The sequence below is a fragment of the Euprymna scolopes genome, chromosome 1 (genome assembly GCF_053919585.1).
Source record: "Euprymna scolopes isolate OS-2025 chromosome 1, ASM5391958v1, whole genome shotgun sequence".
Taxonomy (NCBI): domain Eukaryota; kingdom Metazoa; phylum Mollusca; class Cephalopoda; order Sepiida; family Sepiolidae; genus Euprymna; species Euprymna scolopes.
In genome coordinates this window covers 130,557,985-130,580,327 of record NC_136482.1, presented here as the reverse complement: position 1 = coordinate 130,580,327, position 22,343 = coordinate 130,557,985, and the positions used below count along the sequence as shown (strand labels likewise).

Sequence of the window (22,343 nt, the reverse complement as noted above, 5' to 3'; positions counted from 1 at the left end):
TTGATGATATTTATTTGTTATATCTTTTCATTTTTTAACACTCTTTCGCACCTCTGTAGATTGTAATACAAACCCAAAGTGGTTTTCTGTAGTTTTAAGTCTAATAATTTAGGCACCTGAAATGCGATATATTTTGGCAAATTTCCCAACTGTTATTTCATTTAAAAATAATGGTTTGTATTACTGTACACATACATTCGAAAAAGTTGTCAAAAAACAAATATATAACAAATAAATGTTATCAAAGGCAAGGTGAGTTACTTTGCTACCTAACTGCAAACTGGATATGTTCTTAGTGTTTTTATTTAATGTAACATGTTTATTCAGCTCGAAAAACATACAGTGTTTACTGATATATTGTAAAATTTGAAATGGCGCCCAACTCTCTCTTTCACACGGTAAGTTTGGGAAAAGGAGTTAAAAATAAAAAAATATGCCAAATACTGTTAAAAACCCACCGAATATATGTCCACTTATGTTACGGTAACATATATTAAGTGAATTTCTAACAGTATTTTGTCTAGTTTTTTATTTATAACTCCTTTTCCCAAACTTACCGTGTCCGGACGCCATTTTAAATTTTCCAATATATCGGTAAACACTGTATGTTTTTCGAGCTGAATAAACATGTTACATTAAATAAAAACACTAAAAACATATCCAGTTATGGAGAAAAGTAACTTATCTTGCTTTTGATAACATTTATTTGTTATATATTTGTTTTTTGACAACTTTTTAGTACCCACTCAACAAACATTAATTTATTTTCCAAAAATCGCATTTATTTTTTTACTAAGCAGTATCAGAATTTTTGTAGGAATTTTCTGACACACCTGTTGAATGTATCATTTACAATATTCCGATATATTTTTATTGGCCTTCGGGACAAGATCAAAGTGTAGTATCTGTTCCGGCAGATACTGCAAGCTATGACTAGCTATGACTAGCAAAGACCAGATGTGGGGGCAACCCCACATGCCTGACCATTAACCAGCTCCCATTTCCCACCTCTCGGGAGCTGGTCCCCTTTTTCCCTTCCCCCTCCCTTCACTCCTCACATTAAAAATCGGCCTTGTGCCTAATTTGCTCGGTGGGGGAGCAAATAAATACCATCTGTTCTTCAGATGCTGCACTTCTATTTCTTGTTCTCTTTCGGTGGAGGAGAAATCCTTCACGACTGAGACAATTTTTATTTTTGTACCTTTTCTCCACGTTAAAAAACGACCCTGGTGTCTAACTCTGTCCCGTGGGGAGGCATAGTAAATAGGTACAATATTCTGATCACATGCAACGTAAACAATAACCATCTCGTTTACCGACTACTTATATGATTAAAATAAAAATCTTTTGTGGCCATTTAATATTGACATTTTAGTAAAACAATAAATTAAAAATGTGAAAAAATAAAAGAAATGTTTACCTTAAGGGGTAAATTTTTTACAATTAAACGCGACATCGCGAACACGTGTTATTAAATTTTGTAATTCTTAACATCTACTTCCGGTTTGTGTACCGGAAGTAAACGTAACAATATCAAATTTTGATATCGTAAAAAATGTGGAACGTACAACTGAAAAGCGAAACGATAATAAATAAATAAGAATAGTCCTATTTATTTATTTATTTATTTATTTATTTAAAGAAAAATTTTAATAATTTCACAATTTTTATACTAAGCTAGTTGTAATTACCCAGCGTTGACCTAGAGTTTTTCTTTTCCCTTTCATTTTTTTCTTTTATTTTTCATTTTTATTTAATATGCCGTTTATTTAACAATTTATATTAGTATTAAAATCAAATTTAATTACTACGGTACAATTTAGTTGTTCAATTATTAATTGAACCAAATTATTTTTAAACTGTAAGTAATTTTGTTAAGATAATATTGTTTTTATGAGAGTATTGGTGATAAATAACTTTTAAAATAGGAAATCGATTAATGTTCGAGTTAGTTATTATTAGAGAATTTCCGGGGATGGTGACGTCATATGACGTAATAACTTCGGCGGTTTCCCATGTGAAATCTTCCTTAAACCACAATGACTCCCTTCCCTTAAAAAAAGTCGGAAATGATTCTATAAAATATTGGATTGTGTAGTGGACTTTCGGTCAGCGTTCAAGTTGTGGATAACTTGACAAAGACTAAAGTAGGTATTTAGGTATTTATTTGCTTCCCCACGAAAGCAAAATATGACACAAGGTCTATTTTTATGTGAGGTGAAAGGGGAGGGAGGGGAAGTGGATGGTACATATAGGGATGCCCCTACATGTGCCAATAACCAATTGCCACAAAGGCAATGGTCACAAAGTGCAACATCTGCCGGAACAGATACTACACTTTGCTCCTTAAAGTTACCTCTCATGAAAGAGGAGAACTATTTATGGCACAATGGGAGATTCCATTGTGCACACATGGGCCAGTCTATTCTTCGGATTGTGATTGGCTGAATCACCTGATTGGATATGCTTGTACATAAATACAAACCCTCAGTCCAGCTCAATCTGGTGTCTGTCTTGTGCATAAGCCGAGTCTTTATCGTCACGTTGGTTTGTTATTTTTTCCTGCGATTGTTTCACATATTGTTATTATTATTGTTATTGCCGTATTAAATTTGTTTTATTTGTTAAAGTTGTTATTGCTGTTATCTTCCTGCTGTTATTTTTGAACGGGACTTTTACTCTATTTTTTTATTTATTTTTTTTCCCCTCTCTAACCCGTCGGCCATGGCGTCCGCCAGCAATGTGCCGTCGGAAGAGGACAAAAGTGGCGAACAAAAGAATGGGTGGGCGAAACCACCCAAAGTTAAAATTGACGTTAACAACTTTTTAGCGGAAGCAAGGAAATGTCTGCAATATGTTACAGACACAGGAGTTACTTTGGAAGCACCACGGCTACAGGAATTTGCCAAGAAAACGATTTCACTTTTTGTGATTGATCGCAAGACCAAAAAATTGATCAGGTCAACTAAGGAAACGGTAACCAAATTACTGGCAACGGCAAGAATGCGTGCGGATCGTGTAACGAAATGCAGAGGCTACAATACCTGGGCTGCCCTGTTTAAAACAGAGGAAGAATGCGTCGCACTAACCAAAAAGGAAATCATTACACAAGACTACATATTAAGAATGGAGTACCTAGGACGGAGGAGAACGACTGTTTCCATTTTCGAAGTTCCAGGGGCGGTCCCAGGTGAATATCTAGCTGCCTACCTCCTGAAATTCGGTGATATCACTGGTATAGAGGTGGACCAGTACAACGGAGTCTGGTCCTTCGATATCCTATTAAACAAAGAAGCTTTCCTCGAAATACCCTACTTCCTGGAAGCGGGAGCTGAAAAACTTCCCATTGTGGTCACAGGGAGGAGGCCGACCTGCTGGATTTGTAGTGAAGTAGGTCACTTAACTTACACCTGTCGGAAAAAGATAAAAACCAATGTGACAAACACAACAAACCCTAAAGAGGTGGTTGTTGGGCACCTCGAACCTGAGGCTAGAACGCCAAATACAAGCAAAACAATTGAAGTGATTAAAGAAATAACAACAGAAGAATTCGAGGAAAAATTCAACTCCGAGATGGAATCGCCCAAAAAGAGAGAATGGACACTGGTACCGTTTACTAAATCGCCTCGTAAAACGTACGCGGATAAACTGACCAAAGAGCAGATATTAGACATTAGGACCAGTAAAGACCCGGGGGGCAACAAGTTTAAGGCCCTGCTTAAACTAAAGGACTTGCTTGATGAAAAGCGCAAGCAAAGCGAGAAGAAAAAAGAAAAAGAAAAAAAGATATTAGATTTCCCCGAATCTCTCTTCCCCGAAAAGCCTGCCCCTCCTCCAAAAGAGAAAAGATCACCCTGTAAAGCGCCACCCCTCTCTCCCGCAAACGTACCAAAAAGAGACCCAAAGTTGACAACCCTTGGCTCCCCATCCAAAAAGACCCCTAAACCGTCCCCTAAACCGTCTCCATTCTGCTCCCCAAACAATACACCCAAAAATTCCCCCCCCCCGCTTCCCCTATGAAAATTGACATGCCCCCTCCTCCATCACCTCGCCCTTCTACTTCTGAAAAGAAAAGACAAAGAAGTCCCTCCCTGGAAAAAGACCAAAAAAAGAAAAGACCCCCTTTTTTTCAGGGCAAAGACATGTGTAAGATCACGGCTGATATAGAGGCCATATCAAAAAATCATGGTAGAAAAGACTACCGAAACCTCTACGCGGTGAAGCAGATAAACAAACTGGACATTACAAACCCAGAAAATTTTCCCAATGCCAAAAGGCTTTTAACTGTGGTTAGAAGTCATGAAGAGGCCAAAGGAGTTTGGACTATGCTGGAGGAAGCAAACTCTGCTTTTAATATCATTCCTCCAGCAGCCTTTTTTAGCGACTCCGACATACTTAAAATGGAGAAACTATGTGTTGGACGGGTCCCCATAAAAATCCACCCTTCACTTTATAGAGCGATTAAGTTAACATTTCCTCTAGACATCGGTGGTCTGTCCCCTGATGGGGCCATCACTAATGAGATGACCTCTGGATCATTGGGGACAGCTGTCGGTGTCTTGGCACCGGCCATGTTTGTTAAGGATACCCAACCCTAAATAGATCACAATGGCTTTAAGGTTAGCTACTTTGAATGTCCGAGGGTTGAGGGACGCCTCTCGTAAACTTCGAATTGCACGCGACCTTCAACGCCTCGGGGTGGATATATGCTGTGTACAGGAAACGCACTTCATTCCCAGTGATTATCAGGATGTACTGCTTAGGGACTTTCAGCTCTATTCAGCACATTTTGATTCCCACTCGAGGGATGTTTCCTGGCTAGTTAGACGCGCTCTTGATGCTTCGTGTGACCCAGTCTATGCTGATCCAGAGGGAAAAGTGCATGTGCTGGATGTTACCGTAAAGGATGTGGCATTCCGATTTATTGGTGTTTATGCTCCCAATAGCCATAGCGAGAGGGTTTCCTTTTTCCGGGGGATCGAGCCCTTCATGAATTCGTCTCGGCGGATAGTTTTAGCGGGAGACTGGAACGCGGTAATGATCCCGATTTAGATCACGGGGGTAATACTTCAAGGGCTACTAACCAGAACCGGGATGCTAAGGCGTTTCGAGACTTTATCGACAAGTTTGATCTTGTCGATAAATTTCGAAACGAAAAGCCTGGGGATGTAGTTTGGACTTGGACAGCTAGACGCGGCTCTGATCCGGTGCAATTTCGAGTTACATCGATCGGTTCTTAGTTAGGAGAGTCGACTTAGGGCTTTTAGACTGTCCAAGTTTTCATAACATAGTTTATTCGGACCATAGGTTAGTCCGGGTTCGGGTAAACTTAGATAGCGTTAAACCTAGGATGGCTAGTTACTGGAAGTTCAACACGTCGTTGTTTGACGTGAAGGGCTTATGGGAACAGCTTTTACTAACAATACAGAGGGAATTGACGGGAGCCATTATCGGGAATAAGTGGTGGGGAAAACTTAAACAAGTAATTAGGTCCTTCGCTGCTGATTTTAGTCATCGACTCAATCTTAGTTCTAGAGCAGCGAAAGCGGCACTAGATGATAGATTAAAAAGGGCGGTGGAGGAGGGGGATAGTGATAGTTATACTTTAATTAAGGCTGAACTGGACTCCCTGGATAACAGGAAGGACCAGGGTCTAGTAGTTAGGGCTAGGTTAAAAAGAGTGCCGAACGAGGCAACAAACATGGCCGCGTCAATGCGTGCGGAGGAGCGTCAACGTGCGACTGATCGACACATCGCCAGTGTCACATTGCCGGACGGACGAACCGTAACATCAAATGATGGAATCCTGGAGGGTTTTCGAGCTCATTTGCAGGAGCTTTTTACCATGGAGCCCGGTCTGGAGATTGAACAGTTTGACACGTATTTAGCTGACTTTTCTCACCTTGAAGCGACCGAAGCAGCTACGTGTGAAGGTAGCATAAAAGAGGAAGAAGTCCTTGAGGCTCTGAAACAAGTCGGGCTAGACAGGACCCCTGGGATTGATGGTCTGCTTTACGAGGTGTACTTGAGGCTGTCGCCCATTTTTATTCCTTTGCTGGCCACACTCTTCAACTCCTGGTTTAGGAACGGGTCTATACCGCAGTACTTTACCAGGGGGATCATTAAATTGCTTCGCAAAGATAAAAATGGAGGGGATGGGATTAGCAATTTTCGGCCCTTAACGATGTTAAACACAGAGTTAAAAATTTTGGCCAAGATCTTAGCAAATCATCTGCAGATTGTTTTACATCGTCTCATAAGTCCCGAACAGACGTGTTCTGTTAAGGGCCGGACGATCCAAGATAATTTGCACACGATACGCTTGATCATAGAGAAAGTCGACACAGAAGCCGCGCTGATCAATTTAGATCAGTCCAAAGCATTCGATAGGGTGGACCATCGTTACCTAGGGGCTGTTCTTTGCTCGGCTGGGTTTGGACCCCAGTTTCGCTCATGGATTCGCTCTTGTATGCTAACCCCGGTGCTATGGTGGAGGTGAATGGGGTGAGATCGAAGCCCTTCAGGTTAACAAGATCTATCCGTCAAGGTTGTCCGTTATCACCCATGCTGTATGTCATCGCGCTTGAGCCCTTTTTGCGCCAGCTTAAGGTGAATGCGGTCCTTCGCGGGATTACTTTGCCAGGTGGTTCTACCCCAGTAAAGTATACCGCCTATGCCGATGACGTGACTGTGCTTGTAACGAGCAATGCCGAGATTAGAGTCGTCGACATGGAAACAAGACGGTATGCACAGGTAACAGGGGCCATAATCAACCACGTTAAGTCTATTGGCTTACGTGTTGGTGCCTGGAGTGGAACACCCCTTCAGGGGCCCTTTGGCTGGACTGATGGGCCCTGCAAGCTACTCGGCGTCTGGTTTGGCCCCGACCTCCAGCTGGAGAAAAATTGGTCGGAAGTGTTGAAAGCGGTCAAGACCACAGCTCATTTGTGGTCTTTGAGAAATCTAACTTTAAAGGGTCGGGCGGAGGTATGCAATACTCATATCTACCCCCTGATCCTAAACCGTTAATCAGTGCTTCCACTCCCGGAGTCCTCACTACTTGAACTAGTGCGTGCTCTTTTCGCGTTCTTATGGCGCGGAAAGCAAGCCATGGTTGCTCGGGAGATCTGTTACCTGCATCCGTCTGAAGGCGGTCTGGGTATGCCTAATATCAAAATACGTAGACACACTCTAAGGCTGATATACCTGGACCGAATGTGTACACCTGACTTAGGGAACGGTGTCTTCTGGATGGAAGACACTAAGAAAGCCTTTCCGGCTTTGGAGAGTGTGCATTCGGCTGAGGGGGAGGCACGCAGGAGGCCCCGAAACGAATGCCATTTCTATTACGAGTGTCGACAGGCGTTGAGGTTCCTTCAATGGGTGAATGAAAGCCTCTCTGACACCCGGCTGTTGTCTCGCAAAGCACTATATAGGGTTTTAGTGAGGGGATCTGTCCGAGACGAAAAGATTGAGGAGTTCGGTTTCACGAATGAGGAGCGTCGCTCGATATGGCTTTGGGCGCCCGGGATGAGCTGTTTCGATAACTACGAGGCATCGCTCACCTGGCTGGTAATCCGAGATGCCCTCTGGGTTCACAAAAAACTTTTCATAGCGGGTTTTACAATGACACCTAGTTGTGTCCGATGCGGAGATTGGGAGGAAGACCTAAGCCATGCTTTCTTCCGCTGCGCTATCGTTCGACCGTTATGTGAGTTAGTTGAGAGCTTCACGGTTCGCATACTAAACGGGCGTTTTTTTGTACTGGATGCGGTTTCCCCGTGCTGCAATTGGGCGCCGAGTATGAAGAAAGAGGAACGTTATGTTTTTCTGTGTTTGCTAGCTGTTATGAGAGGCGTGATTTGGTCGACACGACAGAAGGAGGTTTACAGAGATGAGACCTTCACTGCTCCCCAGCTTGTTCTCATGTTCAAGCATCGGTTGAAAATGCGAATTAAGCTGGAGAAGGTGAAACTCACTCCTGTGAATTTCAACGAAAGGTGGGTGAAAACTTCGCGACTGTGTAGAGTGACTGGAGCTGGCCTTGAATTCGTTTCTGATTTGCTTTAGGTCAAAAAGGATTTTGGGTGTCCTGAACTAACAAGACATCAGTATCGGACCGATTAGTTTAGTATAGGTTCGATAATCCCCATTCCCGACCCCAATTAGGTGACGGATGGACTGCTTTGTCAGTGATGCAGGTCGTTTTTGTGGTGTTTATTCAATAAAGTCAGTTTTCGTGTGGACCTGCGTCTTTTCGACTGACAAAGCTTTCTATCTGCCACAGTTAGTAGTGGGGGGCTCTTTTACTAACTACTATTTTTTCATTGTAAATATTTCATTCTTTTTTGTATATAAAAGTTTTAGCCCCAACCCCCCACATCATGTATATATCATTTTTCGGGTTATAATTAGGATTCCCATAGAGTGATTCTGGTATTCTGGTGAAAGAGTCTAGTTAAGTTAACTTTATGTTAGATAGGTCCACATTAACCCCCCCCCCTATTTTTGGCCTTGTGCCACATTTTGTATATATATTTATGCAAATAAATATTGTCTTGTGCATAAGCTGGATCCTTGGTAAGTGTTGCTGCTATTATTATTATTATTATTATTGTTGTTGTTGTTGCTGTTGTGTGTTATTGACTACTACAGTTCTTTTGATTATTCTAAATCTCCCCCCCCCCCACGAGTAGGCTGGGTTGTATGAGAGGTGTATCTCTCTTTTAGGCCTAGTTTGTTGTGTGGTAGTAACCAAGAAAGAACTCGGGGAATCCTTGATCGAAAGCGTGGGGATATATGTGTGGTTTGTTGTTGGGGTTTGGTTGCTGTGTATGTGCTATTACAGGGAGACAGTGGGAGATGCAAGAATGTAGTATCGCTTGAGGGAATTGTTGGTCCTAGTGCTGCACTTGGTATTGGGGTTGGTGCAGGCTTGAGTTCGCATTTTCTGAGGAAATGGCGGTTCCTAAGTGTGATCCTTCTGGATCCGTTAACCCTGATTCGGTATTGTCGATCTGGTAGGGAACTGATGATTTTGCCCATTGTGTTCCATCTGCGATTGACTGGATTTTGGATGGCTACGGTGTCACCAGCTTGTAACGGTGGAAGGTTGTGGGTATATTTATTGTATCTTTCTACTATTTTTGCATTGCGGTGGTGGAGCATTTCCTCGCGGTGTTGTGCCGCTGACACCCATTCAGGATGAGGCTTGTAGAGGATTGGCTGTGAAGGGATGGAGTCACGTAGTCGACGGTGAAGTAATAATTGAGCCGGTGATAGGCCAATGCTTTGGATTGGGGTATTCCGATACTGCAAGATGGCCCGGGCAACACTGTCATTGTCCAAGGAACCCTGGGGGCCTGTGTTTCCTTTCACAATCCTCTTTGCAGTTTTTACTGCGAGCTCTGCCCTGCCTTTGGATTGGGGATACGCAACAGAAGATAATCTGTGCCTAACACACCATGTTTTCAGAAATTCTTGAAACGTGCTGGAAGTGAAAGGTGGGCCGCCATCGATGCTGAGATCTTCTGGGGCACCATATGTTTGGAACAGTTGTCAGCATATGGACATCAATTTGGTTGTAGTAGTGTGACCTGATTCTAGGCGGTATAAAATTAGCCAACCAGTTAGCCTATCTGCGCAGGCAAGGTATGTGTGATCTCCAATATAAAAAATATCCATGACGATTTGCTGGAATGGCCACTCTGGGGATCGTGTTAGAATGATAGGCTCCCTTGGTTGACTAGGTGCGATGGTTGAGCATACCATGCAATTCGCCCTAATACTGCGGATTGATGCATCCATCCCTGGCCAGTACACCGATTCGTTGGCACGTGCTTTCATGCTGACTACTCCTTGGTACGCAAAATGCAGGCAGTGTAGGACCTTTTTTCGTTGTGTTTTGGGAATGATGATCCTTCGATCCAACAGTACTAGACCATTGTCAGTGCTAAGGCGGTGCCTCACCTCCCAATACTCACGGACTTCGGGCGCAGTGAGATTACATGTTTTTGGGAAGCCTTGCTGTATTGTGTCTATTAATTTGTTATATTGTTGATCGCCACGACCTGCTGAACGAATTAGGTCTGGTGATATCATGGCTATATTACTGCTGTCTGCAAATGTTGCTATTAAGGCTGTTGACTCTGTTATGTTGCTTATGTTGTTCGACTCCAGTATATCCATTTGAGAGGGTTTTGTTGGAAATACATCGAGGAGGGCTTGCACCATCGCCACTGGGTGGCGGGAGACTGCATCAGGGCCTCTGTGCCACTTCCCGGGGCAATGCTGTATGGTAAATCTATATCTCAGGGTCTTTTCCTTTAGTCTAAAGAGCCGGGGGTTTTGGATCTTGCTCAGATCACGATCGCCAAATATCCCCTTCAGAGGTTCATGGTCTGTGACCACTATGATGTTTGGAGAACCCATGACGAACATACGGCATTTCTCCAATGCCCATGCTATAGCTGCTGCCTCACCCTCTATTGGTGCATATCTGCGTTCAGCATCCGTGCTAAATCTGCTGCTGGCATATATCAGATGCCAACCTTCGGAACAGCAGATTGGGGCTTTTTTCATGGTACATTGGCAATGTTTTTGTAGGAGTAGGAAGCCCATTCCTTCTTTGCTCCAATCTGGAGCAAGGCAAGTTGCTCTGTCTTTGTCAAATGTTGCTACCCCCTTCTGGACTAGGTGAATTATAACTCACTTGGAATCTTTGAATGCGTCTTCAAGGTTTTGATTCCAAGCAAATTTGGAGTTTTGTTTGACGAGGTCCCGAAAAGGCACCATAACTGGACCCAGTGAATATGCCCAGGCTACTTGGTTGACAAGCTCAAACCATGATCTGGCGTCAGTAATTGTCCTTGGGACTGGAAAATCCTGTATCGCTTGTATCATGGACTCAGAAGGGGTCACTCCTGAAGAAGTTATCTGGAGGCCTCCAAATTGTACGACATCCTGACAGAATTGGAATTTGTCGGTGTTGAGCACAATTCCATTCTTAGCACATTGGAGCAGGAAATCGAAGGTATGATAAAAGGCTCCCTCAATGCTAGAGTCATATGGCAGGGTATCGTCTACTATCTTCACCTTGCGTGGGATATCTTTTATTATCTCATCGTATCTGCGAGTGTAAGCATCCCCAGATGCGACATATCCTTGAGGCATCCTAAGATACATGTATCTTCCCCACTCAGTTATGAAGGTGGTTAATGGTTGAGATTCTTTGTCTAGGAGAATCGAGTGGTATCCATCAACAGCGTCTAGGACTGTTTTCTTTGTTCTAGGTGGCACTTGCAGTGCCAACTGGAATGGCGACCCAGTATGGTGGGTTTCTCGCTTGCATTGAGAGTTAAGGTGTTGGTAATCTACTGTTCTCCATGGATTACCATTCTTTTTGGCAGTTATTACCATAGTACTGCACCAATCAGTAGGCATACCCACAGGTACTGGAGCTATGATACCTTTTTCTACATCCTTCCAAAGGGCTTGTCTTACTGGTTCCTTGAAGTGGAAGGGTACAGGAATTGGGTTATACCTGGCTTTAGGGATTGCTCCCTCTTTGAGGTGAATGTGAGCAGCTGGGCCGGACATAGCTGGAAATATCCCATCTTTGTTGAATGTTGTTTTGGCAAACTTTTCTAGGAGCCAGCTCTTAACTTTGCCTATGTTATCTTCTGTTGCGGGAAAAGGGAGGTTTTTGGGGCAATTTGGCAATTGATCAACACACTTTTTAGACTCGGTGTCTACCTCTTCATGTTCGTCTGCTAAAGGGTTTGGAAAATGTTTGTGCAATATTCCTACATCGATGCAGGCTGCTCTGCTGAGATAAAGCCGTTGTATGCCCTTGCATATGTAGAGGGCTTGTTTAGTTGTTTTCCCTCTGACCACAAACTCGACTGGTAGCCAACCCTGACACATGAGTGTGAAACCTCCAACTGTTCGTATGATCTTTCTTGATTGGACAAGACTAATCTCTGTGAGGCCCATTTTGATTAAATGCTTTGGTCCCCCAAGACAAATGGCGGCACCACTGTCGGGAAAAACCTTTAGCATTGTACTACGATTCCTAGGGATATTGACAGCTTGTCTGGGATCTGGTTTTGGTGAGAATGGGATTACTAATGCATTTATTTCAGTTAACAGATCACCTTCTGTAGTCATAATGGTGCCCCTTATTTGATCGAATGTGATATGGGCCATGAGTGTATTCATGGGAGCTTCTTGGTCTTCAAAACTTTTTATCACTGCCGGGCGATATTTCTTTGTCCGGCACACTGCTGAGAAATGGTTAAGTTTCCTACAAGTGTTGCACATTTGATTCCATGCCGGACATGTTAAATGGCGGGTACTTGTCCTTTGAGTACCGTGTTGGTGACTACCGCAACCTATGCAGGTTTGACGGGGTTCTTTATCAGCAATGTTATCGTTGTGAGTAGCAGTAGAGCTAGTGCGAATATTGCCTCTGCTAGTCCGTACAGTACTGTTTTTTTTTTTGCCTGCGATATATTGACATCCGGACTGTAGCTATGTCTGAGGTATCAGTCATTGCGGTTTGGTCCCGTAGTGCAGACTCAAATGCCTCAGCATGACAAATATTTTGGTTGAGAGTTCTTAGCAACCCGGCTTTTGCCAGTAGATCGGTCTGAAGCATATCATTCAATATCCCTTTGATAAATTGGTCCTTGATGTAAATGTCGGACAGGTCGTGATCGCAGTTGGGGCATGAGAAATTACAGTCTATGGCCGTGGACCTAAGACGAACAAGGTATTGTTGGATGGGTTCATCTTCATGCTGTGATATAGCTGCAAATGTCATCCGATGGACCATGGGATTTGATTTTTGAGTTACCAATGCTTCTGTCATCTCTAGCAGCTTGTCTGGGTTGGTGGTGAAGAACTTAGGGTACGTATTTATGATTGCGTTTTGGACGGATTCATCAGCGCAACTGTATAACTGGGTATTGGCCTGAGAAGTTGGCATGTCCGTTATTCTGGTGAATACTTCCCAGTCAATCCGAAATTTTCTGAATTGTTGAGGGGTCATTTCGAGATGAAGTTGGGGAGGCCTGGCAGCTGGTGCCTTAGCATAGGTGGTCTGGGTAGCAGGCTCCTTGGCTTGTCGAAGGATAGACAGAGCTTTTCCCATTGTTATGATTCCCAATTCTCTTAGCATGGCTCGATCCATTACTTGAAGGTTTTCTTTCCTCAGTTTTTCCTTCACAAAAGTTGCAGCGTAGCTCTTGGCGGAATCGGTAGCAATGCCTGCTTTGAGGAAATAGTCTTCCCAATCTTCTGTCTTGAATCCTGTTCGTTGCGCCATATTGGATTGTGTAGTGGACTTTCAGTCAGCGTTCAAGTTGTGGATAACTTGACAAAGACTAAAGTTACCTCTCATGAAAGAGGAGAACTATTTATGGCACAATGGGAGATTCCATTGTGCACACATGGGCCAGTCTATTCTTTGGATTGTGATTGGCTGAATCACCTGATTGGATATGCTTGTACATAAATACAAACCCTCAGTCCAGCTCAATCAGGTGTCTGTCTTGTGCATAAGCTGGACCCTTGGTAAATGTTGCTGCTATTATTATTATTGTTGTTGTTGTTGTTGTGTGTTATTGACTACTACAGTTCTTTTGATTATTCTACATAAAATTACGAAAATTTTGTATTCTTTATAGTATTCACTCGTGAAGGGTGTATATGGCACGAAAATAAATAACTGGACACATGTGTATTATGGTACAAAGATGGGGTCCGTAAATCTAGCTTCGTTCTGAGTTTGGGAAAGGTGGGTCTTTCACCGGTGTTGAGGGAGAAGCAAAACGCGGCAAAACATTAACCCTTTCAACATTGATAGCAAGTTTTGGGGTTGCTATAACGAGGCGAAAGTGTTTTTAAGAGAGAATGCGCTTAATTTGTCAAAGACAAATGACAAATGTAGCTGTTTATTCTTTACTTTTATTTAACGATTTTTATTAAAAAAAAAAAGATATCGTAACTTGAAAAACTATTAAAAAATAAATAGCGCAGTGACAAAAGAGCATCAATACCAAAGGGTTGCCTTTTTTCTTTCTTGGCCTTCTAGTCAAGATCATATCATTTTAGAATATGTCCGGTTTTGTCTCCTGTAATTGTGTTTCAACCTCTGGAAGGTTGGAACATAGACCCCTGATGTTGGAGAAGGAGACATGGTAGTAGGGGTCAATGTTGGAGGATGGGGTTCTAGGTTTATTCGTGTTTCTTTTTTGGAGATTTGTCGGAGCAGGTCGGTAGACTTGGTTGGAGCAGGACAGAGAGGGAAAATAAGAGAGAAAAAGACAAGAAAATTTTTTTGTTTTTTTTGTGGCACATGATAAGGTAAAGCCGTAACAATTACCCACTAGTATGGCATCGAGAGGCCCTACCAGAAACTACTGTATGGTCTAGAATCCATTCACCAAATGGCAATACAGCAGCCCCGGTACTTTGCACCTACTGATAGGACAGCCTCCTTAGTGGTTAATCCAAGGTTCGGGTTCCTGACTATCAGGCGGGTAACGTCAGCCCAGATGAAACGTTTACCTCCAGCATCCTTACTAGTGACATGACCACAAGGATAGACAAAGAAACAGAAATTTTCCGACATCTCAGGCTACTCTTTACAAAGTACTACCGACCTGGAAAGTAGCCTTTTCTTCACCCTTTGTCAGAAAAATCACTCATTGGAAATGAGGACTGAAGGACAAAAAAGGAGAAGCAAGAGTTACTGGAGCTGCCGATAACACATCCACATGCATTATCTACTCTCCATTGAGAGAAAAAAACTAAAATAAATAAAATTAAAAAAAATAAAAAAGGTGAGAAGGACTAATTAATATCTACTTGGTATAAGTCTGTTACCCCATTCCTGGCTTAGGATAGTATGTGAAGATAGTCTCCCCTCCCATGTTAATGCATGGATACTTTTTGCCTTTATCTAGGTCGAGCTGGGATGTTAAACAGTTCCAGGTCCACCCCTAAATAAATATGCTATAATGGAACTTTTATCAAATTTAAAAAGCTGGTTAAGAAGTAATACCTTTACAGTTATATATTAACTTTAGCTAGAAGTAATGCATACTTTAGAAGAAAAGAAAAAAAAAGCTGCGTGTTTTTGAGTTCAGATAATATGCAAATATAATTTGGGAAATGTTCCATTTCATGGGAGACTTTTTTTTTTCTCGTTTTAAATATAAGAAAAAATATTGGTTAATAATAGTATTTTTAACAAAAAAGATTTAGGAGAAAGATAAGAAAACAAGACAAATATTCAGGATTAATCCTGGGCCCAACTCTCTTCCTGATCTACATCAATGTCCTCCCTAAACACATACTTAAATCATTCGTTGACATCTATGCTGATGACAAGACCATCTACGGCAACACATCAAAGGCTGTAAATGACAAAGTTCTCTCTGATTCTCTCTCCTCTGATCTCGAGCGCGTGGTTCAGTGGGGGAAGATGTGGCGGGTTACCTTTAATGCATCCAAAACCAAACTCCTATCCTTACATCATCAATGCTCTGATCCCCATCTGGCATCAATTGTGATGGATGGCTCTCGTCTGGGTGAGGCTCCATGTTTTGACAAGCTTCTGGGTTTGACCTTTACTCCTGATCTGAAATGGAACACGTACATCAAGTCTGTTGCCAAGGTCGCTGGAAAGATGGTGGGATCCTTCTACCGCTCCAGAAGATATCTCACTACTGATGCAATTCTCTATCTATATAAAAGCCAAGTACGTCCAAGGAATACTGTCTATATAAAAGCCAAGTACGTCCATGGAATACTGTTGCCATATCTGGGCAGGAGCTGCTAAAAACAGCCTATCCTGCCTTGACAGAGTACAAAATAGACTTCGTGGCTTAGTGGGGGATGCCCTTTTCTCTACCCTGCAACCTCTCTCCCACAGAAGAGACGTTGCGAGCCTGTCCTTGTTTTATCGTTATTTCCATGGCAGATGCTCGTCTGAACTCCAATCTCTGGCCCCCCCTCGCCAATCTTTCACGAAAAACACCCGTCTAGCTGAATCCACTGTGAAAAATTTTCCCCACTCTATATCTGTGCCTTAATCAAAACGCGGATTCCATGAACAAAGCTTCTTTCTTAGAACTGCACGCCTGTAGAACTCTGTTCCGTCTGCCTGCTTCCCTCTGGACTACAACTTGGTTGTCTTCAAGTCCAATGTTAACAAATTCCTAATGAACTGCCCTCTTAAGTAAACATTTCAGCAAATCTCCTCACTAAAGTAATGTACTTGCAATAACCCTTATCCCTGAGTGGCTTCCGGGCCTTGATAAGTGGTGATCACTGTGTAAAAAACAAAGTCAAACCTGTGATAAGGAAAAAGAGAAAAAATAGAAAATAAAAAACTGAACATGTTAGTGTTCCTAGATTAGTAGGCTGCAAAAGTTACGAACAGGAAAGTTTCTTAGCTTTTGGGACCGTAGGGTTCGACTTAGCTTGGAGTCGATGTCTTAACTTGGAGTCAACTTAAAATCAAAATCCGATGTGATAGGAGGTTATCTCACTCACAGTTTAGACATAGATGGATACATACCGCTAGTTTGTGTGCATTTGTACAAAACGGGCTCAAGTACATATTCCCTCCCTAGGAATGACACACACTGACTATAGAAGCAGTCCAGTCAATCCTATTATGGTTGATAAGTCCCTTAGCTAGTTGGTATAAATGAGTTCCATGTCCCTACTCTTTATTTTCAGGTGTTAGAATACCTCCAAGAAGCCCACTCCCAAGAATTTATTTTTGACCCCGACCAGCCCTTACGGTACATATCTTGGAGGTCACCGAACATCTCTACAAGCCCCATCCCTTTGTTTTGTCTTTACACTGTCCACTCCCATTTAGAAAATGTTTCCTTTGTTTTCCGGTTTTCCGCCAAAAATAGGAAGTATTTCGAAACTAGACAGAAAGGGAAGGTCCACACTAAAATATCATCATTAACATTTTATTTGGAGGTGTTTTTAAGGCTTTCATTATCCCCCCGCCCCCAATCATTTCATATATCATACATATCACAATTCATCCTTCATATTTCATGCACATCACACTTTCTTTTTGCCATCCCATTAAAAGTCACTGTTTTTTTAAAAAAAATATATACATATATTCATCACTCTCGCCGTCTTGACATTTACCCTTTATATAAATGTTAATTTCATCCGTATTTCTTGCAGTTAACATTGGCCGTGTGGTTTGTTCCTTGCTAATGGAGTCAGAAATGTCTTTGTGGCTGGGTTTAAATCTCACAACCAGCTGTAATCATAACTCCCTGCACTGATGATTCCCGAAAGTATGAAACACTAGTGTTTATAGATATCAAAAAAATAATTATAATAATAATTATATTCATTTATATATATATATATATATATATATATTATTACTGTAAATAATTTTTCATCTTATCTGAGGATATGTTAAATAGTTTAAGTCCATAGAGTGAATGCGGTATTGTGGTAAATCTAGTTGTAAGGAATAGGCCAAGTGGACAACCTCCGACCCATTCCCTTTTGACTTCATGCCTAATCATGAAATTCCATCATCATTTTCATATACATTTTTTCACATTTAAAATTGTTTTTTGTGACGTCAGAGAAAAACGAACATTCAATCTCTCTACCTCTCTATCTATCTGACATTAATACTTACTCTCTATATATCTCGCTATCTCTCTCTCTTCCCAAGACCTAATCAGCCAGACAACCTCCTCTCTTTGTGAAGATATGTCGTGGCAGTCACTTGGCTGGGGGAAGTGGGGCAGAGGTTGGGTGTGACAATCGCCGTAACGAACGGAAATACGTCGTCATGGCAACCAGACAGCGAACATTTGAGGTGGGAAAGCTGAACACGAGGGGATTTGAAAATAGGAAGATGTACGGCAGTTGGCATAAAGAAAGCGGCACAGCCCGGTGTGTAAACATTATCTCTGAGAATCAAACTTCATCGAAGATTGAGATTTGAATTAATTGAATTGCGGGTTATTATTCAAATATGATCGTATTGTCGATTGAACTCACATTTATTCTTCTTTGGAATTAAGATTCGAGGAAGAGATAGACTTTCGTCATCTCAACTTTTTTTTTTTTTTGGTTATCGTGGTTGTGAACTTATGATCCGTTTTTACCCTAACGGACAAAACAGCTAAGTTTGGCCTATCTCATGCCAATATCTTTTCTTATCCACAAACTTTTCTACATATTATATTGTAATTGCATGTCGCATACATCTGGCAAACATTCCAAAGATACGTCTATCTCACTCATTCTTTTTATCGTGGCTTCTTCTTCTTCCTTTTTGTATATAAAAGTATTTATTGAATTTTAAACTTTGATTGAGTGTTTGTTTCGTCATTCATTGCTCTGTTGTTCCATTCCCCTTAATGATTTATTTCGCTGGTTGATCCGACATCTGACGATTAACCGAAGATAAGTGATGAGCCATTGGATATCAAATAAAATAAATTTATGTGTCCCGATCTGATTGCCAATCAATTCAGTCATCCATTAACCGGGTCGTGACAATATTAACAACATAAAAAAATTTTAATGATAAATAAATCCTTAAATTGGTTAGGGATTTTTATCCTTGGCCCCCAAAATCAACAGAAATTAGAGCATTCCTGTATGATCTGGTCCCTGTTCATTACAGTGTAATGTTGGTTCTGTGCAGTCCTCCCAGGCTTTGTCCTCTTTCTTTTAGAAGTGGTTAGTTTATTGCTAATCGCTTGAGGCACCAGGCTGGGAATGCTGACGAGGCTGCGCAGGCATCTTTTGTAGAGTCAAAGGGATTCTTCTCTTGAAGACAGACTTTTTTCAATCCCACTTTCTGACCTTGGTGTCACAGTTCTTGCAGTAGGAAAGAACTATAAACGCCTTAAATCGGTTAGGGAGTAGGAAGCCTCCCAAAATGCTACTTTGATGCACCCAGTCCAATTGATTGAACCCAGCAGCCAAAGGATCTCAGCAGCAGTAGTAGCAGCAGTTGTTCAAATAGCTCTCTTCAGGGCTATATACAACAGCTTACTTATTGCAAATCAAACAACCCTTTTGAGGGCTAACTACTACAAACTATTACTACTTGTATACAAACTACTCTGCCTGCCTTCTGAGACTACTCTATACAACCAGCAAACTCCAACTCACTCCAGTGCCTCCTGCAGCTTCCAGCACCTTCTGCAGCCTCCAGCACCTGCTGACCCATTCTAGAGTTCACTGACGTCTGGCTACCTGCTCTAGTGTCCACTAATGTTTAGTTACCAGTTATCAGCGACTGATCGTGGCTCACTTGGAATTGATTCTGAATATACGATATCCATTGCGTACAATTTGCCATTCTGATTCTCAGTAAGTAAAATATGATATCTCACAGAATATCAATGTCTGTCATACTTCTTTGCTATTGCTGTTATCAATACTTCGTTCCTTAAATATTTTTAAAAATGTAAACTCGTTAATAATTTGATATGCAGTGTAATTTTAATGTATTAATATAACTTCTTTTCAATGAGTGATTCATAACTGAAAATAAAATAATAAATATGATAAAAACATGAAACATAGATTGTTTTTAGATTTTTTTTTACTGTAACGTTGTATAAAAATTTAGCAAAATATAATTTAAAAATATGAAACATTTATAGAGGTTTAAGAATAATTTGTTTTTTGCTGTTTTTTTTTTTGTATAGAAAGATTTTCTAAAAATGTATCAAAATATAATTTTAGTTTGCACGCAGAAAAAGAGTTATTGTTGACAAGCGACATCTGTCGGCGGTTCTTGAAATTAAAATAAACACATTCGCCTCATGTTACTGACATACAAAAGTGATACATCATAAGAGGCTATGGTTGTAGAAGACGAAGGCTTCACTAATTGAAACATCTTTTCTTGACGCTTACGCAGGTCTGATTTGAGATCATTGAATAGGGCTCGCCGCGCCTCACCAGTGTATTTATCATAGCCAGTGACATGAAGAGTGCTGTAGTGTCGTTGTACATTGTACTCTTTCATAACAGATATCATTTCATTACAAATTAAACATAAAACTCGACCACTTTGTTCTTTCACCAGAAACCTCAATTCCCAACTATCCTTGAATTGACGCTTTTCATCAGAGATTTTTCTTTTCTGAGCCATCATAAAAAATGTGGCACTAAGTCTGAAAAGAAAAAAATAGAACAGAATGTAATGGAGGATTAAGTAAAACTGAAATTATAAAGAATAATAATAAATGTTTATTATTTCATCAAAATGAAAATCACAATTTAAAACAATTGTATGCTTATGATGGTGTACTACAACTATTAAAATTCTGTATAGAGTATGGAATAAAGGTGTTTGAGTTGAATTATTCCAATTCAAACTCAAATAAAGTTTAGTAAAAAACAACTTTTTTCGAAATAACTCAATAGATGTCTAAATAATACTAATTTTTAAAAGTTTTCTAGAAGAGGCTGCGGGCCGCATTGAAGGAGGCCGCGGGCCGCATGCGGCCCGCGGACTAGGCTTTGGACAACCCTGTTGTAGAATATGGATGCTAAACCCAGACATGTCACCTGATCAGGGATGATATGAGCTGTGACCTCGCTGACATGTCCAGTATTCTTCGAGTTTGGAGCAGTTGAAAAGTACGTGTTCTACAGTTTTTATGAGATTTTCCTCACACCGTGGACAAAATGTATTGATATCTGCACTAATACTGAAACACCTATCATTGAGGATAAGTATGTTCCTAACCAGCCGCCAGGTCAGGTCAGGAAAAATTCCAAATTATTAAAGTAACCCCAGCCTGGTGACCAATTCCACAGACAGTGAACCTACTGTTCTGACTGCTGTAACTGTAGCAGGTTTCAAATGGTTCTCACCACTAATTCCCTGTAAAATGCCCTTCTAAGCTAGGCAAGGTCACTGGGCCTCTAAGCACATCTTGGCGTCATCATAGAATTGTGGTTGACCCCTTGGTCTATGTTTGCATTCAACTAACTATATATTTTAAATGCCTTCTTCTTGCTGGCAAATCAAACCATCTAATATAGTTAGCGTTATGTTCTAGTACATTCGAAATATAATACAGTGCAAAGAAACAGTTACTCATTAAAACGAACCACCTAAAGTAAAACCTTGAATAATTATCTAAACTCGAATGTAAATTAATATTAAGCCGACTTTACAAACTGATAATAGTTAATTATTGGATTTGAATTAATTATAAGATGAAACTCTAATAATTTAAACTCGATAGATAACGACAAACTTCCACCCATTAATATGGGAGGGGAGATTATCATCAAAAGTGTCCTGAATTGTTAACTTTGCACCGGACTTACTACTTAGATATTAAGTAAGTCACTTGTCCCCATTCCCCCCCCTTTTTTTTTTTTTTAATGGAGAGTAGATAATACAGTGGATGTGTTATCGGCAGCTCCAGTAACTCTCGCTTCTCCTATTTTGTCATCCAGTCCTCATTCAATGAGTGATTTTTCTGACAAAGGGTGAAGAAAAAGCTGCTTAAAGGTCGGTAGTACTTGGTGACCAGTAGTCTGAGATGTCGGAAATTTTTCTGTCTCTATCTGTCCTTGTGGCCATGTCACTAGTAAGGGTGCTGGAGGTAAACGTTTGTCTGGGCTGACGTTATCCGCCTGATAGTCAGGGACCCGAACCTTGGATTAACCACTAAGGAGGCTGTCCTATCAGCAGGCGCAAAGTACTGGGACTGCTGTATTGCCATTTGGTGAGTGGATCTGGACCATGCAGTAGTCTCTGGTGGGGCCTCTCGATGCCATACTAGTGGGTAATTGTTACGGCTTTACCTTTTCGTGTGCCACAAAAAAAAAAAAAAAAATTTCCTGTCTTTTTCTCTCTTACTTTCCCTCTCTGTACTCCTCTAAACAAGTATGCCGACCTATTCCACAAATCCCCAAACCTCAACATGAAATATCTCCAGAATAAAAACTCGATTAAACCTAGAACCCCATCTTCCAACGTAGACCCCTACTACCAGGTCTCCTTCTCCAACATCAGGGGTCTACGTTCCAACCTTCCAGAGGTTGAAACCCAATTACAGGAGACGAAACCGGACATATTCTTTCTAAGTGAAACTGGAATAGGGCTGACCACTTCCCTAGATGAGTTCATAATTAACGGATACTCAAATTTAACAGCTAAATCTGATCCCCAAGATCGCCATGGGCATGGAATATGTGCCTACATTAAGGATGGCTTCCCGTGTGGCAGGGATATCTCTAGAGAAGATCCTAATTTACCCTATATGTGCTTCAGGGTTGCACTTGCTAAC

At 41.3% G+C, this 22,343-nt stretch overlaps 1 protein-coding gene across 1 annotated transcript in view; it reads right to left on the bottom strand.

Annotated features, from left to right (window-relative positions):
• Positions 1 to 1,572, bottom strand: part of LOC145268999 (putative RNA-binding protein 19) — an 87,401-nt gene extending 85,829 nt beyond the window's left edge. The window contains exon 1 of the mRNA XM_080124623.1: positions 1,421 to 1,572. Within this exon, the coding sequence (XP_079980749.1) occupies positions 1,421 to 1,456 (36 nt within the window). The 5' untranslated portion in view covers positions 1,457 to 1,572. The remainder of the gene's footprint in view (positions 1 to 1,420) is intronic.
• Between the last annotated feature and the right edge of the window lie 20,771 nt (positions 1,573 to 22,343).